Source organism: Marmota monax, unplaced genomic scaffold (genome assembly GCF_021218885.2).
Source record: "Marmota monax isolate L192 unplaced genomic scaffold, Marmota_monax_Labrador192_F-V1.1 WCK01_AAM20220418_F8-fsc00220, whole genome shotgun sequence".
Taxonomy (NCBI): Eukaryota; Metazoa; Chordata; class Mammalia; order Rodentia; family Sciuridae; genus Marmota; species Marmota monax.
The window spans coordinates 295,181-314,654 of NW_026693909.1; the positions used below are offsets into that span (position 1 = coordinate 295,181).

At 61.0% G+C, this 19,474-nt stretch overlaps 1 protein-coding gene across 1 annotated transcript in view; it reads right to left on the bottom strand.

Moving 5' to 3' along the window:
• Window positions 1-19,474, bottom strand: part of Tbcd (tubulin folding cofactor D) — a 107,869-nt gene that overhangs the window by 24,319 nt on the left and 64,076 nt on the right. The window contains exons 14-17 of the mRNA XM_046463143.2: window positions 18,688-18,844; window positions 13,500-13,557; window positions 9,238-9,267; window positions 5,750-5,835 (exon numbers count right to left, since the gene is read on the bottom strand). Of these exons, the coding sequence (XP_046319099.1) occupies window positions 5,750-5,835; window positions 9,238-9,267; window positions 13,500-13,557; window positions 18,688-18,844 (331 nt within the window). The remainder of the gene's footprint in view (window positions 1-5,749; window positions 5,836-9,237; window positions 9,268-13,499; window positions 13,558-18,687; window positions 18,845-19,474) is intronic.

Consider the following 19,474-nt stretch of genomic DNA (forward strand, 5'->3'; position numbering starts at 1 on the left):
AGGATCCTGAGCCTCACCCACGGCTCACGGGGATGCAAACCGGCCACCGGCTTTCAGAGCCCAGCAGCCCCTGCCTAGCAGCCGCCGAGAAAGAAGAGCATCCATCCACAGACCGCGCAGGACCACAAGGGACCAGGAGGACTGAAGCCGCCCCGGGCAGCGCGGCCCGTCAGCAGGCAGCAGGAGCTTCGACAGGACACAGGACCCTGAGAGCTGAGCCAGGAAGAGGCCGGCACCGCGAGTCCTGTGACTCCAGTCTGCCCACAGCACACCACGTGACACGGGCCTCCCGGGCTGCAGTGTGCGCACCATGTGCCCACTGACGGCCCAGGGTGCCCGCCTACATCACACCACAAGCTGTGTGCGGCAGGTGATGCCTGTCCGTCACCCTTCAGGAAAGCTGCGGAGTGTGTCGCGAAGGGCAAAGGGCGAGCCACGGGCAGGTGAAGAGACAAAGGGTTGTGTCAGAGACAAAGAGGAAGCGAGACCGAGTAAGGAGCTGGCCTCCATCTGCACAGGAACGTCCCTCCCCAGAGAGGCCAACAAGGCAGAGAAGGTGGGGAGCAGAGGCAGCCCCCACCCACCAGATAGGGACCCTCCAAAGATGGAGAGACCCCAAGAGTCAGCAGAGAACAGACCTGCAGATGGCCCTGCTGGGAAAGAACCCCAGGGTCACTGTTGGGAGCTGCATGGAACAGTGCCAAAACTTCAAATCACGGCACCACCTCCTCCTCACCGAGGGCAGTCACGGCACCGCAGGACCCTGGCCATGCAGAGACCTGGCCACTGTGCTAAGCAGAAGAACCTGCACACTAACAATCATGCTCCTTCTTTTTTTTTTTTTTTTAATTTCTTTATTTGGCTGGAATGTACCTGGCTTATCTTTTTTTTTTTTTTTAATATTTATTTATTTAGTTAGTTTTCGGCAGACACAACATCTTTGTTGGTATGTGGCGCTGAGGATCGAACCCGGGCCGCACACATGCCAGGCGAGCGCGCTACCGCTTGAGCCACATCCCCAGCCCCGATCATGCTCCTTCTGACTGCACTTCTAGCACATTCCACACAGGTGTGGCTGACCCAGCGGCAGAGTCTGGGCTGGCAGGATGCGCTGCTGCCGCACAGGTGCAAGTCTCTGGTGAGCACAGCGCGCACACGTGCTGATCTGCGCCCTGCACACACATTGTGTCCTCACAAGAGCTCCAGGCCGGGTGCGGCTTGGCGGTAGGGCGCTTGCCTGGCGTGCTCGAGCCCCGGCTCCAGCCCCAGCATCACCAAGAAAGCAACCAACGGAAGAGAACAACATGAAGCTGCACCGCTCGGCAACAACACGGGGCAACTGCAGAACAACCCCAAGTGGGGCAGGCCCTTCAATCACTTCTCAGACCCCAGAGTCACACAGGAGGAAGGTGGAAGGCCGGCGCAGTGGCGCACCAGCGACCCAGGAGGCTGAGGCAGGAAGCTGAGGTCCTGTCTCAAGGTAAGTGATTAAAAGTCTAAGGAGGACATAGCTCAGTGGTGCAGCACCCCAGGACTGGAGGAGGAGAAGCAAGAGGAGAAAGATAAAGGAAAAACTGACGCAAACAGAACCTCCAAGAAAAACTGCTGCTAGGAAAAGCACACCAAAAACAGCTGAGACACACAGCAGACCAGAAAGACCCCGCAGGTGGCACCGCCAGAGACGCACTGGAAACAGAAAAGGACACATGCTGGCAAGGGGAGACCCGAGGGCCAACAGGGCAGTCAACGAAGCCACCTCGGTGCCATCCAGGGTCCAGCAGGCAGGGAACTCTGAGGCACCAACAGCCCCTGGCAGGCAGCTCCACTCAGCAGTGATTTCAGACGTGGTCCCCACCAGGCAGCCACTGCACAATGCATACGACCAAAGGACAAGACACAACCCGGGCCCGCAGAGCCACACCTGGTCCAGCTCGCGCAGACAGGGACCAGATCTGGTCAGGTTAGGGCCCGCCAGCGCCCAACAGAGCCCAAGCTGCCTCCGCTCACAACCTTCCCAGAACACACAGGAACCCAACAGGACCCCAGGGGAACCTGTGGACAATCCCGCGAACTGTCCCCAGGGTGCTCCAAGAGGCCACAGGCACGCAGGGCAGGGCAGACAGCACCTGGGTCCACACACATTCCAGAGAGGCAGGCCAATGACCATCACCCGTCAGAGGAAGAAGGTGGAACCAGATGGCCTGGTTCTAGTCCCAGCACCAAAGCCAGGGAGTCCTCTGACCATGGCCACCCGAGTCCAGGGGAACCAAGGAAAGTGTTGCAGAATGCCAAAGGAGGGGCAGGGACACACACAGGAGGAGGTGAGGACACCGCAGACAGAGCAGGAGGTGAGGACGCAGGTGTGGAGGATGGGACGGGAGACGGGTGGGAAAAGGAAGCAGTGGGTCCAGGCAGGTGTAGCAGGGGGACGCAGCAGGCAGCAGGTGGTAAAGGAGGGCCAAGCAGAAGGGTCAGGCCTGCAGGGGAGAAGGCAGAAGGCTGCTGCAGACGTCCAGGATAAGGCTGCGGTCAGCTCGGTGGAGAGGCAAGCAGAACAGGCACATCTGGCCTCGAAGGGATGCGGAAGTGGTGAGTCCGGTCTGATCAGTATGGGGCTAGCAAGGAGCAAGGGTGAGTGGCCATGGCAGGTCTGGAAGAGGCACAGGTGACATTAGTGAGCTAGGAGACAGTCCACTTGGAGGCCACCTTGATCCATGAGAAACTAGAAGGCAGGCGACTGAAAACCGACCAGGACGAGATCTGACGCTGTTCAAGGCTGCAGATGCGGAAGTCGAGGAGACTCCCAAGAGCAGGAGGTCACCCCAGAGCAGGCCATGACTTGGCTGCAGAAGAGCAGCAGCACTCGGACACGCAGCTGTGCTCACCCAAGTCCCTCAACCCTGGCGGAGGAGGACCATGGCTCAGTGACGAGCCACTGGATCCTGTGAGCTCAGGACGGAGAAGCCGGAGTAGGCGGCCAAGGCCGAGAAGGCAGATGCACACGGCCCGGCCGGGTGCTGCAGGCAGGCCACCCCAGGAAGCAGCAGTGCGCAGCCTCCTCCCTCGCCCACCCTCCACTCCTGTGCACATGTGGCACTGCAGTCTCACGGGACGAAACTACGTGTGCTGAAGCAACTACCAACACAAGGCTTTTGTTTTTTTAAAGGGCTAGGACACTGAAGTGTGCAGGACACTGAAAAGACACCACAGACTGGAGAGAGCAGCTCACCCAGTGAGTGCACAGACAAGCGACGGCTGAATAAGCCTGCAAGGAGAAGTCATTGGGAAAACAAGTCCGGGGCTGCTCCCACTCATCCCCAGCGTGGCCACACTAAAGGCTGGCCACACAGATGCTAGGAGGTGGCCCCACACCCTCAGCCACCACTGCCAGAACACAACACAGTGCACACAGTGAAGCCCGGTCCAGACCCTGCTCCCAGACACTTATCCCAGACAAGTGGACCCGACGTCCACACAGGCGGGCACCAGGAAGCCCGGCTGCAGCCTCACCTGCAACAGCCCCAAACCAGGTGTCCCTTGGCAGTAAGTACACACACAGACCACACGTGTCCTCCCAAGGGAACATGCCTCAAAAGAAAGGGGTAGAGCACCTGCCAGCACCACCATGTGGACTGCACTGAGGGACTGAGCAGAGGCCAGGCAAGTGCAGAGACGAGCTGCCACTTGTGCAGAGCTCTGCGGCTGCTCCCCTGCGTGATGAAACAGGGCAGGGCTGCCTGCTGGGGGCAGGGGACAGGGGCCTTAACGCCTGGCCTGCGGTGACAGATTTTCCCCCACCAGAACTTATCACAGAGGGGTAGGAAGGATAGCAGAATGACTCAGACACCATTACCCTACGTGGGCATATAACGACACGACTGGTGGATTCTACGTCACGTACAACTGGAAGGAGGAGAAGTTACATTCCATCTGTGTATGACGTGTCAAAGTGCATTCTGTCAAGTACAGATGATCAGAACAGATTTTAAATACTAAAAAATGTACTGTTTAAACATACAAATAAACACACTGCTTCTTTGGAAAATACGATACATATTGAAATTGTGGATTTTCACTTTCTCCTTCCATTAAAGATTACTTTTAAAAAAAATTATTTATTTATTTACTTTTTAGGTGTAGATGGACACAATACAATGCCTTTACTTTCATGTGGTGCTGAGGATCGAACCCGGGTCCCGCCCATGCCAGGCGAGTGCTCTACCACTGAGCCACAGTCCCAGCCCCTAAAGATTACTTTTTGTCAAAAAAAAAAAAAAACACATCACAGTGCACAAACTGAGCATGCACACCTGAGATGTGTCACCAGTGCTAACAGGAGAGGACGAATGTCCCTCTGTGCACAGGTCAGAGTGCACACCTCAGCTGTGTCACGAGTGCTGACGGGGGAGGACGAGGACACTGCAATGCATTCGCAGAACCTCATCTGCCCCTCCTAGGGTCTTCGGTTAGCTCCAATTCTGTCCCAGGTAGTAGAAGACCTGAGAACGTAGCCACCAGGTCCTGCATCATTGCGGCCAGAGCTGAGTGCCCGCCTTCCCCAGCATCCACAGGCACCATCTCTCACCTCTTACCCTGCACCTCCCCGCACCCCAACCATGCTCCCTGCCCCGGTGGGCCCCTCTAGGCCCAGCCCCAGAACGCAGCTCTGACCTCCCCGTGGGGTGCAGGCCCCCTGCTCTGCTTCCTGGTGGACACCCTGCGTGAGCTGAGTGCCCACCTGCCGCCCTCGCCCCAGTTCAGGCTGACAGCGGGACCTGGCTGGGGAGGGCATCCTGGTCAAGCGCCCCAGGTGCCTGGGTATGGGTGGAGCCTGCTCCTAGTGCACAGGTGTGTCCCCACAGAGGCTCTGGTCCAGCAACCAGGTCCAGGTATCACCAGGTGAAAACTGGTCGAGGAGGCACGCGGGACCCAGGTCGTTTTCCCAGAATGCACGTGGCCAAGCACCCGTCACTTCTAGGTTTGACGTGGAAACCTGAGTGACAAGTAGCATGTGCCCAGGCTGGATTTAAGTGTCTGTTCCTCGACCCAAGAAAATCAGGGGACAGTGGGCAGCCACTCCATGTCCAAGAGGTGACCAGAAGGGAAACAGGACATGCTAGCACTGGAGAGACGGAGAGTGCTCGGCCCAGATGCCCCTGCAAAGGCTGAGGCCAGCAGTCACCGCTGCAGATCTACAGGGCTGCAAATCAACACTCTGTGCGTGGGATAGCAGGGCTGTCAGGGTCCACCTCTCTCACGTTTCTCCTAACTTCAGGAAACAAACTGCTTCACAAGATCACACTGTTCTTCACGTCAGTAACGGCCTGGCTGACCAACAGGAGGGGACAAGGCCTCCGTGCACAGGTGGGAGTGACAGGTCAGATGCACGGACGCAGACGGCCCGGCTAACCAACTCGGGTCACACAGGTTCTGTGCACCGCACGTTCCTTGACCAGGACTCTCCAGGGCCACCTTCCCACTCATCTGACCAACAATCTGGAGAGATTATTGAGACAGAAACGACCAGCTGCAGGACACAGGGGCTACCATCACAGGGGCCAGGGGGCCCAGAGGCCCAGGGTCAGCTGGCACCTGCAACCTCGTGAAGGGGTGCAGTTGCTCTAGAGCCACCCATGACTCCCCCCACCCCCTCCCAGACCCTCCCAGGACAGGAATGGGCAGCAGAGCCCCCGATTTCACGTCCACACCACAGAAAGCTGCACTTCTGGGATAGGCCTTCAGGACTCACCTTATGACCAGGAAGCAATTTGCTCTGTTCCCAACTGCAAAGTAGTCGGCCGTGGTCACAATATCGATCCCATGAGGAAAAGTGCCCTACGGAGAGTGAGCGGGAAGAAGAACAGTTCTCAGGTCACCTCTGATGCTGCTCTCTGGGGAAACAATGACCTCCAGGTGGGACCACATCCACACTGCCCACCTGCCCACTGCAGCCACCTGACCACCACCCAGGCTGGCCTCCAAGCAGCGCCGACATTCAACTCTGAATCCTACCGAAAGCCTTTCCCTTAGAAAGACGCCAAGTCTCCACAATGCTGGTACGACTGACCCACCCCGGCCAGCACGGTGGCACCCATGGCGAGGCAGGTGCTCCTGCCTCTGCACCCAGACCAGAGCCCAACCTCACATGGCCTCCAATGGTAGGACGGTGACCAGGGAGCCACCACCTGGACCACCCCAGCAGCAAGGAAGGCAGCATGAGCCCTGAGGCCAGATGGAGAGGTGGCACCTCCCCACGCCCTGCGCCCTCTGGCACAGCCCCGCAGTCTGCAGGTCACCTCTGATGCAGGTGACCTCTCTGGGGAAACATTCCAATGTCTGGAAACAACACAAATGATGAAGCCTCGACCGAACGTAGACAGCCTGGCACCGTTGACCACAGAGAGCAGCAGGGAGGCCTCCAAGCACGTGCCGGCCAGGCGGCACCACAAGGCTCCCTTCTCATGCCCAGCAGGTCCTGGCCCAACAGGGGTCTTGACCCGCCACAGAGGAGCCCGAGGCAAGCATAGCCTAAGACAGCAGGCGTCAAGGATCCACACCCCAGCCACCTGCTCCGCACTTTAGGGAGACAGAGGGTCACTGATCACCACCTGCATCCAAGCTCCTCAGGACACATGCCACAGGGATGCACCTGCAGCCAGCGCCAGGCACTGGACACTGAGGAATGCGATCTGAGATGTGAGGCGCCATGAATACGGGCTATTTATCACTATGGAAACCCCCTACAGCAGTGCCCTGCTTCTCAGGCTCCAGGGAGGCCACAGGGCAAGGACACCAGACATCGGCCATCCGCAGTCCCAGGGACAGGGAGGGCATCTGGCCCACAGGAACAGCTGCTCCTCCACACGGCCACCGTCAAGACCCTGCACTACCTTCCACACCATCACTGCTGCCTGGCACCTGGTCCTCAAAGCCCACGTCTCTGAGAACTGGGCAAACAGGCTTGAACAACAGCCCAGCCAGCCTCCCTGCGGGGAGCAGGCAGGCCGGCAACCTGAGCTCGGCAAACTCCGCCCAAGGCTGGGCCAGCAGCTGGGGCTGGTGCCATCACCAGGGCCTCCTCATCACCCAGGACGCTGGTCTGGCCACAGCACATGCTCCACGGGCCAACACCACGGAGAGGGAGAGAAGGCCACTGCCCAGGGGAGGCCTACAGCTCACTCTGCAGAAGACAGCAGGGCCACTGGCAGCGCCCAGGGTAGTGTCCACAATGGTCCAGGGCCAGGTCCTACCAAGAGCACATCATGTGATGGGGACAGGGCCGGCTGGGGGCAGAGTCCCTGTCCTACCAGGCAGGTCCCCTCTCCGGGCTTCCTCGCCGGCGTGGGGCAGCAGGGGCTGCGTGCGGTGAGCCGTAGCCCGGGGCCCTGACTAGGAGCATGTACCACGGCGCAGAGCCTGCTCAGCACAACCTGCCCAGGACCCCAGGGCAGAGGGGCAAAGGCCTCCCCGCTCAGGGGTCCACCCTAGGGGGAAGTCCAAATGCCACGGGGCCTGCTTCTCTCGTCCACTCGGCACCCTCCCATTCCCACAGCCTCACTCCACGCCAGGGACTAAGCTGGCTGCTCCAGATCTCAGTGTCCCCACATCAGCCGCCTTGCCACTTAGCAAGGTCTCAGCCACACCCAAATGTCCCCTCAACATGAGGGACGCAGCCTCAGAGATGCATGGCTTCGCCATCTCCCGGGACTGTCGGCGTCTGGTCTGGACTCGCTGCACGCCTGGCCCAGGAGTTTCCCACAGCTCCAGGAGCACCCTAAACCTCCACGTCCACCCCATGCTGCCCATCACACCTCTGACCCTGCCGTCCAGCTGCAGCCCCACTCCCAGCCCAAGGCCTGCAGAGTACGGCAGGCAACACCACCCCAGGGCAACAAGCATCTCCCTGCATGGCTCAGGACACCCGTGCAGAACCCTCGATCCTCTGCAGCCAGGGGTCAGCTCGCAGCCAGGGCACTGGAGCAGGTGCTGGGCCTAGGCCCCTCCCTTCTGCCTCAGCCTGCAGAACCAGAGAAGGCCGGACAGCACAGGTGAGGGCAGAGTGACCAGCTGCAAGGTGCAGCTCCCGGGGGGAGCTCCCATGCGGGGCTCTGGCAGGGGACCCTATTATTTGGCCCCAGCCCAGAGCACCGCAAACTCAGTGGCCCTGTGGTCACTCAGGTCTGGGCCCCACTGGGCTAGGGCGCCACCTCTAGGGAGAGACATCAGCACCACTGAGGGTCACGAGAGGGCCAAGAGGCAGACCAGCCACGCCTTCAAGTGCTGACCATGGCAGGAGGCCCAGAGGAGGTCAGAAGGAAGAGCCACTCCTCGCTGCTGCCAGCTAAGGCAGTGCTACTGACTGACCAGGGAGGGACGGAGACCTCGGCAGGCCACCTCTCTCAGCAATGCCAGCTTAACTAAGGCTCCGCCATCCAGGGCCACGTATCACCACAGGCTGGTGCCAGTGCCCCACCTCTGGGGCCGCCCTCGCCTCCTGCTTCTTCCTGAGATGCAGATGCCTGCCCAGGGACACCCTCACCTTTCGGTCTCCTCAAGGTCATCTGCCGATCTCCTCACCCAGAACTCGTGCCTCTCAACCGAGACCACCCCCGCTCCCCACACAGCGTGCTCATGGCCGTGCAGGGCCTGGCTCGGGCACCCTGCACTGTGCCCCACCTGAAGCCTCGCCAACACCTGAAGCACCTGCTGTGGTGAGCCCCAGAGCCAGATGCACCTGTCCACCAGCTTTCCTCAGGTGACTTCTCGCAGGGACCCTGTTCCCGTTCAGGTTCGTCCCTGCGGCGGCCCCGGCCCCGGCCCCGCTCTGGCCTCTGTCCCATTCTCCTGAGACGCCTGGCCACAGGACCCAGAGCCTCAGCATCTCTCCCACTTTCCTGGTGAGGCTGACCTGTGGCAGGGGTCAGGACCAGAGGACAGAGGGCACAGTGCATGTGTCCCCAGGGCAGATGCAACACCATAAGCACCAAGGGGGGCAGTGGGTGCAGGACCCCAGGCAGTGAGGCCAGCAGACGCCGTGTGCTCCAAGTGCGCCACCACCACCCCTGCAGCTGCCCCTGGGGCCCATGAGACAGGAGCAGGTCTGGGGACAGGCCCTTCACCCCTCAGCCCCCAGGTGGGTTCTTCTTCCACATCCAACAACAGAAGTGCATGGCATCCAAGGTCCCCACCTCCGAGCCCACAAGACGTTTCGGGAACGAAGACATGAAGCGGTCTTACCTGTCGACCCACATTCTCCTGAAAGGCAGCCTGTGGGGCAGAAAGAAGAATCAGCGGTGAGAGGCCCAGCCGCGCACAGCCACATCCGCTGGACCAGCCCCGCGACTGCTGGGCCCAGTCCCACCCTGGACAACAGCTCCCAGGTGGCTTGTCACCGTTTCTGTCCTGGAGTGCTTCAAAACCACAACTCAGGCATCCAGTGCATAAAATCAGACGCGTCCTAAGAGCGGCCTTCCCAGCCAACGGCTTCAGGTCGGAGCCCAGGTTTACGACCCAGAGTTCAACACAGAAGGAGCCAGCAGGCCCCAAACACTTTCTTTTTTAAAATTTTTCTATTTTTTTAGTTGTAGACGGATAGCATACTGTTATTTATTTATTTATTTATTTATTTATTTATTTATTTATTTATTTATTTTATGTGTTTCTGAGGATGGAACCCAGTGCAAGGCAAGCACTCTGCCACTGAGCTGTGGGCCCAGCCCCCAAAACACCTTCTTGGGACTCTCAAGGCCACAGCCCATCAGTCACCGGCATTTGGGGCTGCCTCTTAGAGGGCACCTGCCCCAACGCCACCTGTGGTCACTCTGGCTGGGCACCTGAATCCCGCAGGCCACACAGTGGGTCTGAGGAGGTCCCAGGTGAACTTGAAGTCCAATGCCTCCAGGTGGGTCCCTGGGAGGTTCCTTTCATCCTGCCCTCCCAGGCACGGCCCAGTGACAAGGACACCTCAGCTCTTCTTTGTCACCAGTGGGCCTGAGACTCTTGCCAAAGCATCTGGGGCAGAGTCCTCTCTAATCAGCTGGAGACTGGCAGAGACGTGGGCCCCACGGGAGCTGGAGCAGCACTGCCCTCGGCCTTCAGCAACAGGTGCAGCCAGAGGGCGACGCAGGAGGGCCGGAAGAAACGCCCTGCCTGGGCGGGCGCCCCCAGAGTGCCACCACAGGGCACCCCAGGGCGCAGCCCCAGCCCCAGCAGGGCGAGTGATGGGACACGTAGGCAGCTCAGAGCAGTCTTGAGCAGTGACACCGGGAGCCTTGGGGCAGTGTTCAAACACCTTCCAAACTGGAGGCCACAAGCACTCTTGGGCCCGTTCTGCAAGGGTTTCACTAAGTGCATTAAAGAAAAGGACAGAAACAACCAAGAGGCAGTGCAAACAGACACAACTCCACTTCCACACAATGTGAGGTTTCAAACTTTCAGCATCCTGGTGACATCATTGAAAGGAGGTTCCGTGGAAAAGCACAGGCCCCAGGTAGTAAGCCAGTCTTGAAGGAGAGCCTGGGGTCTCAGCCCCCTAGGTGAGCTGACCACAGCGCAGCAATCAGGACAGCGTGCAGTGAGAGGCTGCACACATGGCTGATGGCACGTGACAGGACAGACGGCTCAGAACCCCGGCCAGAAGCAGAAGCAAAGAAAACAGTAATGAGCAGTACGGGGTGGCGGGCCCCAGAGGACTCCAAGATGAGGATGAGAAGACGGAGCACAGTCACAGCCGTAACCGCCATCCAAACACCTGGATGAGCACAGGCGACACTGAGAACGTGAAACTCAGGAGAACACAGTCCAGTCAGAACTGGCAACGGACCTGGGCAGGCATCACTGACCAGAGGCGCCTCTGTGACCAACAAGACCTGCAAAGAGGCTCGCCTCTGGTGTCCACGCTCAGAGAGGACGGGCAGGCAGGAGGACACACGCAGAACAGACACATCCTGCGGGGGTGACCCCCAGCTGCACGCTCGCTCGCTCGGCACTTGCCGAGAAACAAGAAGCACACTCTCACGTAAAAGCCCAGGCCTGGCTGTTCACAGGACTCCATGCGGGAGCTCTGACTCCTGGCTGTGGCTTGTGGTGCCTCTTCACTAGAGCCCGGAGACACAGAGAAGGGCCAGGGGCCACACGCTGCTCCCCTCCCTGCTCAGGAGACGAGGAACCCCATGACTAGAGGGGACAGGGGCCCTGAGGTGCACAGCAGGACCAGGGCCACACGCTGCTCCCCTCCCTGCTCAGGAGAGAAGCGACAGTACTGGACCAACAGACCACCGAGGAACCCAGTGGTGTGGCCGTGGTCCAGCCAGGGCAGCGAGGGCCTGATGGTCAAGGCCACAACGGCACGGCTGGCCGGCCATCAGGGCCTCAGGTCCCGGCCTCACTCAGGGAGCCAGCTCCACAGCCTTCTCACCCTCTAAACCCGGCACCTAAGCAGGCTGGGAAGGAGCCTGGAGGCCACCATGGCCCGGCCTAGGTGCACGTGCTGGTTGAAGCCTGAAACATCACCCCACTGTGCACCTCCTTCAGGGAGCGTCACTTCAAAACACACTGGAGACGTTAAAGCCTCCCGGCAGAGTGGACCTGGGGCCCTCAGGGCGGCAGGGCCTTGCAGTGCTGGTCAGCCCCCAGCGCCAGAGGCCGGCCACAGGAGCCCAGGGGTTAGGGAGGCAAAGGAGCTTCCTGGTGTTCAGTGGCCTCTGGTGGAGAAGGGTCGAGACCCGGGCCACAGCCCAGTGCAGGCCAGCAGGGCGCCCAGGCTTGGGCCAGCCTGCCCCACGGCCAGCGCGTGTGCACAGGTGCTTGTCTGTCCCTCCACATGTGTTCATATGTGTGCACTGCCTCCTCCCTGGGAGCGAGCCACCAGAGTGCACCACAGCCACAGCCACCACCCATCAGGCAGCAGCCCGGCACCCACAGCAGGGCCCTGGGCACACCGAGTGTGGTGCTGAGCGCTGGGGAGCCACGGGGTGGCCTAGCTGGGGGTGCCACTGCCATCCACTCTCCTTTCATGGCCACAGCCCCCATCCTGAGAAGAGGCCACTGCCCATGCATGGCAGAGCGGGAAGAGACTGATCACAGTGCTGCCCTACAAGCTGCTTAAGCAACTCTGCTGTGGATTTTGGTGCCAGTGTCAGTTCCAGAGCTAAGTAGTGCTCCACCACTGCCCTATGCCCATCTTCCTGGCTCCCCACTCCCCCACCTTCCTGACCTTCCATCTCTCTACCTCTGCTTTCCCCATCTTCCTGGGCTTCTCTGACTTCCCCAGCTGCCCCCTCCCCGCTCTCCTTCCCCCTCCCCCCCCCCCCCCCCCCCCCCCCCGCTAGGCTGGGCGGCCTTGTGTGCAACATGACACTAATGATCCCACCACGTGCTGCGTTGCCCTGGCTGTCTCCTGTGGTGCGGGGGACCCTGCAGTCCTTCTCAGCTGGAAGAACTGCCCTTGTTCAGGTCTCTTTGCAACCCAGCCAGGCAGGAAGTAGCCCTTCACGCCCTGCTTCACATCTCGCCCTCAGTGCCCCTTGTGGGGGCACAAGCACCCTTCCACTAATCTGTTGAAAACCCCAGGAGAGCATGTTACAGGTGCCGCCCTTGCACACAATCTGGTTCTCGGTCTCTGGGAGGTCAGCTGCATCGTGTACTCCTCCACCCCAGACCTGAGAGAGGCGGCCACTTCTCCACAGGCCCCCAGAGCTAAGTGCCCCCCTCATGGAGCAACCCATGCTGGCAGCCGTGGCAGGGAGCACAAGTGTCTCTCACTGCCTCGACCAGGCTGAAGCCAGGTGCACACGTGGGGAGCTCTGGCTCCGGGCCCCTTTGCCCACAGCAGCCTCACAGCCTGCACCTCTGCGAGGCACAGCCTCTCGGTGGGCGCCTGGACCGGTCAGTGTGGGAGGTGACTGCACCCTCACCCCAGCCTGTGAGGCACCAAGTGCAGTCCTCCCAGTCCCAGCTTCCCCCACCTGCCACCAGCCACTCTCACCACTGATGGCATCTACAGGGCACTGACACAGCTCAGCAGGCTCTCCACACAGGTGTCCAGAGAACGTCCCCCCTTGGCAGCCCCGGGAGCCTCTGGAGAGCCTGGGGCTCGCTGCGACCCAGCCCACGGGCAGAGGAGTGGGGCGGGGGGGCAGCATGAGTCGGGAGGGGGGGACCAAGCATCTGAGTTCAGAACCCAAGCTCCCCTTGGGCTGCGAGGCCTGAGTAGTGAGGCCCCTCGAGCAGCTGCCGGAGGCCAGGAGGCCCCCAGTGAGGGCCCTGCGGTCCCCGCAGGCCAAGTTCACAGGACCTGGCCATCCCAGCCCAGTCAGCGTTGGCCGAGTGACACCCACCCGGTGGGCTCAGGGCCGCCCAGGAAGCCAGTGAAGAGGTCCCCTGCTCCCTGCAGCCCCACCTCCCTCCCAGCAGGAGCAGCTGGGGTCCGGGGTGTCAGACAGGAGGCCCTGTGCAGCCTGCTGGGCTGCCAGGGAGAACGTGTCAAAACAGGGACTCACCGAGGCCGCTCTCCTGCAGTTGACGTCTCGATCAAACACAGCGGAGATGACCAGGGCGCTGGGGAGAAGAGGCGACTGATGAGAGCCACCAGGGGGCTGCGCGGCTCCCCCCACTCCACGCCCCCCCACTCCACAGCTCCCACCGGGTCTTCACACCGAACCTCCGCGAGGGCAGTGCCGCAGGTCTGGCACCGGCCACCTGGCCTTCCTCTGCTGGCCCCTTGTCCCCTCACAACCCATCTGTGGTCTCAGGGGCCCCATTCTCCATGTTGCCTGGTTGTGCGTGGCCCCCTCCCAGGCCTTGTGACAGCTGTGCGGCTACCCTCTGGCTTCCACATCTGGGACGCCTCCCTCAGGTGTCTGGGGCGGGGACCGTCAGCACCCATGGTCAGGTCAGGGCCTGAAATGGGCAGCAAAGTGGGCCTGGCAGCAGCGAGAACCAGCTGTTCTGACCTCAGCAGCACCTTGCTAGAGGGAGCCATAGGCCAGAAGCGAGCAACCAGCAACATGGAGAATGGGGACACAGGGCCACCCAGAGCACCCCCTGGGGCTAGAACAGAAAAGAATCAGGAGGGAGTCGGTCTCCTGCAAAGGGGACAGAGCCCAGCCAGGAGGGACTGCGACAGGACAACAGAGCGGCCCCACGGTGCACAGGTAGGGTCCAACAAAGGAGGCGAGGACAGCTTTCCCACAGAGGGCCTGCACCCCGTGAGCGTCAGAGAAGAGGCTGCCAGGGTAGGACCCCCGAGGACCCCAGCGCTGCGCCAGGACCTGAGGGGCGCCCCTGGGCCCAGGACTGCCAACACTGGGGTGGGTCTTTGGGAGGCGGGCCAATGGTGGGAGCGGCCCTGGAAGGACCTGCCACCTCCTCCCACTGCCACCAGACGAAGCAGCGGAGAGAGAGCCAGGGCCAGGGTGGGCTCCGCCTGGCATCTCACGGCCCTGGCCTGAGCCCAGCAGCATAGCAGGGTCACAGCCCCGTCCCTGGAGAAGGCTCACCTCAGGCAGGCTGTCGCAGGGATGGAGCCGACGAGCATGCCCAGGGCAGGAGAGCAGGCAGGAGCGTCCCGGGACCCCCACCGGCACCATTTGTGAAGGAAGGACCACCCCCTTCCAGCAGACACCGCAGACCCATGGTGGCGGGTGCTTGAGGCCCTCGGCGCGAGGTGCCTGCAGCCCGCCCCAGCCACCCCACACACGGGTCATGGGGACAGAAAGCAGGCAGCACGGCCAGGAAGCAGGGGTCTGCTTGGGGTGGTGGAATGTCCTGGAACTGGGCCGTGGCCGATGGTGGCACAGCTCTGCACACTGAAAGCTACTCGGCAGGACCTCTAAGAGGAGTTTCATGGCACGTGTCCCGCACTGATGAAAGTGACCCAAGGGCGAGGAAAGATGGCAGTCTCAGAGCTAAGGGGCAGAGGAGCCAGAGGCGCACGTGCAGAGGGCTGCTCAGAGGGGGCCTTGGGGAAGGCCTGTGCCCCTGGCACTCCTAGGTCCCCAGGACCCGGGAATCAGGACCTGAAGAGCAGCTGTGGCTCTGAGGACCGGCCTTGGTGCTCAGGATGAGAACTCCATCTACAGTGATCAGCAGCTGGACATCGGGAGGCGGCTTCCACGTCAACAGGCCTTCTGGCCTTGGGAGCGGCCACTCACTAAATGGAGCTCTCGCTAAACGGAGGGCTGCACCAGCGTGATCCTCTAAAGCCTCGAGGCCACACATCCGCTGCCGTGGACACCACGTGCTGGGGATTTCACTCCAAGCACATTCTCAGGAGCAGGGAGATTTACCACCTTACATCCCAACAGGAGCTCTGCATTTTAAAATCCATAAAATCATGTTTTCTAGGAAAAAAAAAAAATTGAGCAAGAACTTCTGTTCTTCACTAGCAACTGCCACCGAGAAACAGGCTGCGGCCCCAGCCTCAGGGCCACACTCCTCACGGCATTCTTGGGCCTCCCTGTCCGACCACGGTACGGAGCGCCTCTGTGAACCATGGGACCTAGGGACCAGTGAGGAGAGGAGGGCAGGAAGAGAGGAGCCTCCAAGCGCCGGTCACCCCAGCAGGCCTGCCCAGTCCTTTCCAGGCCAACGGGCATCGGTCATCCTCGGGGGGTGGCCTCAGCTCCTCAGCGGTGCCTCCCTGTGCTTCCAGGCACAGGTACAATGTGCCCCCAGGGAAGCCTGCTCCTGGGAGACTTGCCCACTGTCCTCTGCAGCCCACTTGTGCTGGGCCTGAGGCCCTCCCCAGGCCTGCCACTGCAGGGCAGTCTGTGTCAGGCAGGAGGACCCGCTGCTCGCCTCAGCACCTCGTTTCAGCACGGCCAGCGAGGACTCCCACAGGAGAGGGAGACATGCCATTCCCCTAGGTAACGGGGAGTCCAGCACTCAGACTGATAAATCAGGGCCTGTTCCCACTTCTTCAGGCTGGAGCTACTTCTTCCTCACTTGTCGGCCTTCCCCCAGGCCACGACAGAACCCACGCGCTCCCTGGTGATACAGCCACAGGTGCAGCCTGCCGGCCACACCCAGCCAGAGAGGGGTGCAGCCGCACGTGGGCTGGCCTCTGGTCAGCGCTGCCAGCCTTTGCCCGGATGGCAGTGCTCTGCCCTCTGAGAGTCGGGCCACTGGCAGGATGAGTGAGAACAAGACGTAGCTTTGAGCGACGCTTGCCATTTCCTGATTTTCCAGGACAATCTTGCCCTCAAGGAAGAGATCCTGCTGAGCCAACCACCAGCCCCTCGCAGCCCACGCTGCCCAGCCGGTTTGCCGTGGTGGAGGCAAGAGTCAGGAGCTGCCCCTGGCATGGGCGCAGTCCTGCGCCTGGGCGGGAGCTAACGTCAACAGGAGGCTTGCAAAAGAGTTTCAGGTGAGGAAATCGCTGGGCGGTGACAATCAGAGCAACCTGGCAAGTGTGGCACCCGCTTTCTTTCCTTCTGCAAGCTGCCTCTGATCACTGGTCAGGAGGGATTTCTAGACAGTGCACAGCGATCCTCGGGATCCCCACTGTGCCTCTCGGGCTCCGCTTTGCCTGGCTAAGAGGGAGCCCCATTCATCCCACACAGTACCCGTCATCTCTAGCTGACCCTGCTCAGGTGAGGAAAGGGTCCCAAGGCAGCCGACGCGGCCTGAAAACACGAACCCGCCCACCTTCCCAAAACAGGCAACGTGAGCTCACACAGGAAGGCAAGAAGCGGCTAACCCAAGTCTGTGCAGCACTCGGGGAAAATGAGTCACGGCTCCTGCCAACTCCCTGGAGGATACGCATGGGCAGGGCCCCTCGCACTCAGACCTGGCCCCAACAGGACTTCTGTTCCCTCAGAGGACCGGGTGCTCATCCCACTGTCAATTTCTGCAGGATCCACCAAAGGGTGTGAAAGTAGAGATGTGGAGATTCTATCATGTGCCAGAATTAATGGGTTTAAAAGCTGGTAATTAAAACGTGGTCACTAGTGAGGAACGGAGCGAGGAGGCCTGGAGGGGTGCACCCCGACCGATACTCGGGCAGGCACAGGCTCCTGGGCAGGGCGGCTGGTGGCAGGCTGCAGCTCACCTGGCACACCCTGACTCACAGCCTCCCCCGCCGGATGCCTGAGTCTCGATAGGCCAGGGCGGGCAAGGCAGCTCCCTCAAACCTGCTGAACCAGCCTGAAACCTGCAGGGCGCACCTCCCAAGAGCGCCGCTGACCCGGCCAGGGCAGGTGCAGGCAAGGGGGTCAGGGCCCTTCCCAGCAGGACCTCCAGGGGCAGCCCGCATTGGCACCGAGGCCATGGGGGCGGTGGCCAGGACTGCGGCTCCCTATGTGACAGGCAGGCACCGGCTCATCAGCACTCCTTCAGCTTGGCCTGGAAGTCGGCAAACCAGCCTCCACTACAGAGAACAGGAGGACCCGGGGAGCCACAGACCAGGCTGGACACGCTGCACACCAGCCACTCCCGTCTGGAGATCCAAGTCTTCCCCAGCCTTGTGCCTGGGCTGTCTAGTGTCGGCCCAGCCGAGAGATCAGCCCTGAAAGCCACTTCCAGGCCCCAGTAGCAGCCACACTCCAGGCCACACCTTCCTGAGAGCCCCACACGTCCCCCAGGACACCCCAGCACAGGCTCGATCCGCCACACTCTGTGCAGACCACGCACTGCAGTCACCACAGAACCCCGATCTCAGAGAGCCTGCACAGGGCCAGCTCAGAGGTCAAACCTGGCCCTTCTGAGTAACAGAGGGGCAGCCCTGGAGTCAAAGCTGCCCATTCCCTCTGCAGAGTGGGAACTCCTCACCCGGCTCAGCTGCAGAGCACTGAGGCAGCTGGGGCCTGAGAACACAGCCAGGCCACGGGCCTCAGAACCCAGTGGCCCTGAGCTCAGACCACAGCACACAAAGGCTGGGAGACACTACCCAGCCATCTCCCCACACCCACACCCAGGACACCTACCCCATCCAGAGACCACCCCCCCAACCCCAGGACATGTGCCACCACCAGAAATACCCACACCCCTACCAGGGACACCCACCACCACCTGGCACACCCACATCCCCACCCAGGACACCCACCACCGTCTAGATACTCACTCCGATCCGCGACATGCACCAGCACCACGGATACCCCTCCGCTGGTACACCTACCACCACCCAGACACCTACACCCACACCCACACCTGGAATACCCATCACCACCTGGGATACCTACACTCCCACCAGGAGACCTACCTGGGCACCTACCCAGGACACCCACACCCCTGTCCGGGACCCACCACCACCCAGGACACCTGCCATACCCAGGACCCACCCCCACCTAGGACACCTGTAGGGGTGCTGGCCCTCCTGGCACCACACCAGCCCCTCCCTGTCAGTGCACATATCAGCCCAGGAAATGAGGGCCAGACGGAGCCTGGGCTCAGAGGAGCCCACGCTCTGGAATGCTCCCGCCGTCCTGCAGCTCCAGGCACCCGGGGGTGTGGGCTACAGGCACTACGCCCCCAGGCTGCGGGGCCTCCCTGCCCGGTGCCACCACACGCCTCAGCAGCACACCCAGGCCCGGCAGCCACCTGGGCCTGCTGAGCTGAACTCCAGTACTTGGAGCAGCTGCGGCTTTCTGGTCTTCTAAAACCACCTCCCTGCTCACCAACGGGCACCGTCCGTGCAGCACCGTCCGTGTGGCATCCCGGGGCCCACCACACCCACGCAGCAGTCTTTACCTTGCAATGGAGGTCACGAAGGGCCTCAGCTCCTGCGGCTCGTAGGCTCGCGCGAAGGCCCAGCACACGTAGCAGGCAGCGTCCCTGACATTGGCACCCACGCTGCAGGCGCCCCGCTTCTCCTCGTAGGTCAGCGCCTTCAGGATCACGGCGACAACTGGGCAGGAGACAGACAGTCAGCACGGCTACGTGGGAAGAGGACAGTGCACGGCCTGCCGCAGTTACGGCCTGGACAGGACGGGGCTGCAGGGGAGCACAGACCCACAGCCCGTGCTGGAAAGGCCCAGGCCTCAGGAGACAGCCCCTCCCGGGCCTCCAAGAGCAGGGGGTCGGGAGGCGGGCAGGCAGTCTCGCCCGGCCAAGGGGCCCGCCGTCACACACGCAGCTGCACAAGTACCCCTGGGAGGATCCAGGGCACTGGGGGCACTGCATGCCGCGTTTAGAACTTTACCTACCTGCCTCTTCCGTACGAGGCTCATGTATTTCAGCACTTGGAAAGGGTATGTGAGAGACACATACGTTAATTAAAATACGTTTATTTAAACGTTTAACACCCTTACTTTATAATTAAACCAGCTGTCAATTTTTTAAAACCTTCTGAGAGTAACATTAGGGAAATGCAACAACAAAAAAGAACCTCAAAAAACTCTGGTAATTCAAAGAATATCAATTTTTTTTCAAAGTCATGTCACATGAGATTTTCTGAAAGACCATGCTAAAAGTCCCATTGACCCAAAATGGACAACCACGCTGCCACAAAGAGTGACAAACAGCTCGCTCGTTGTTT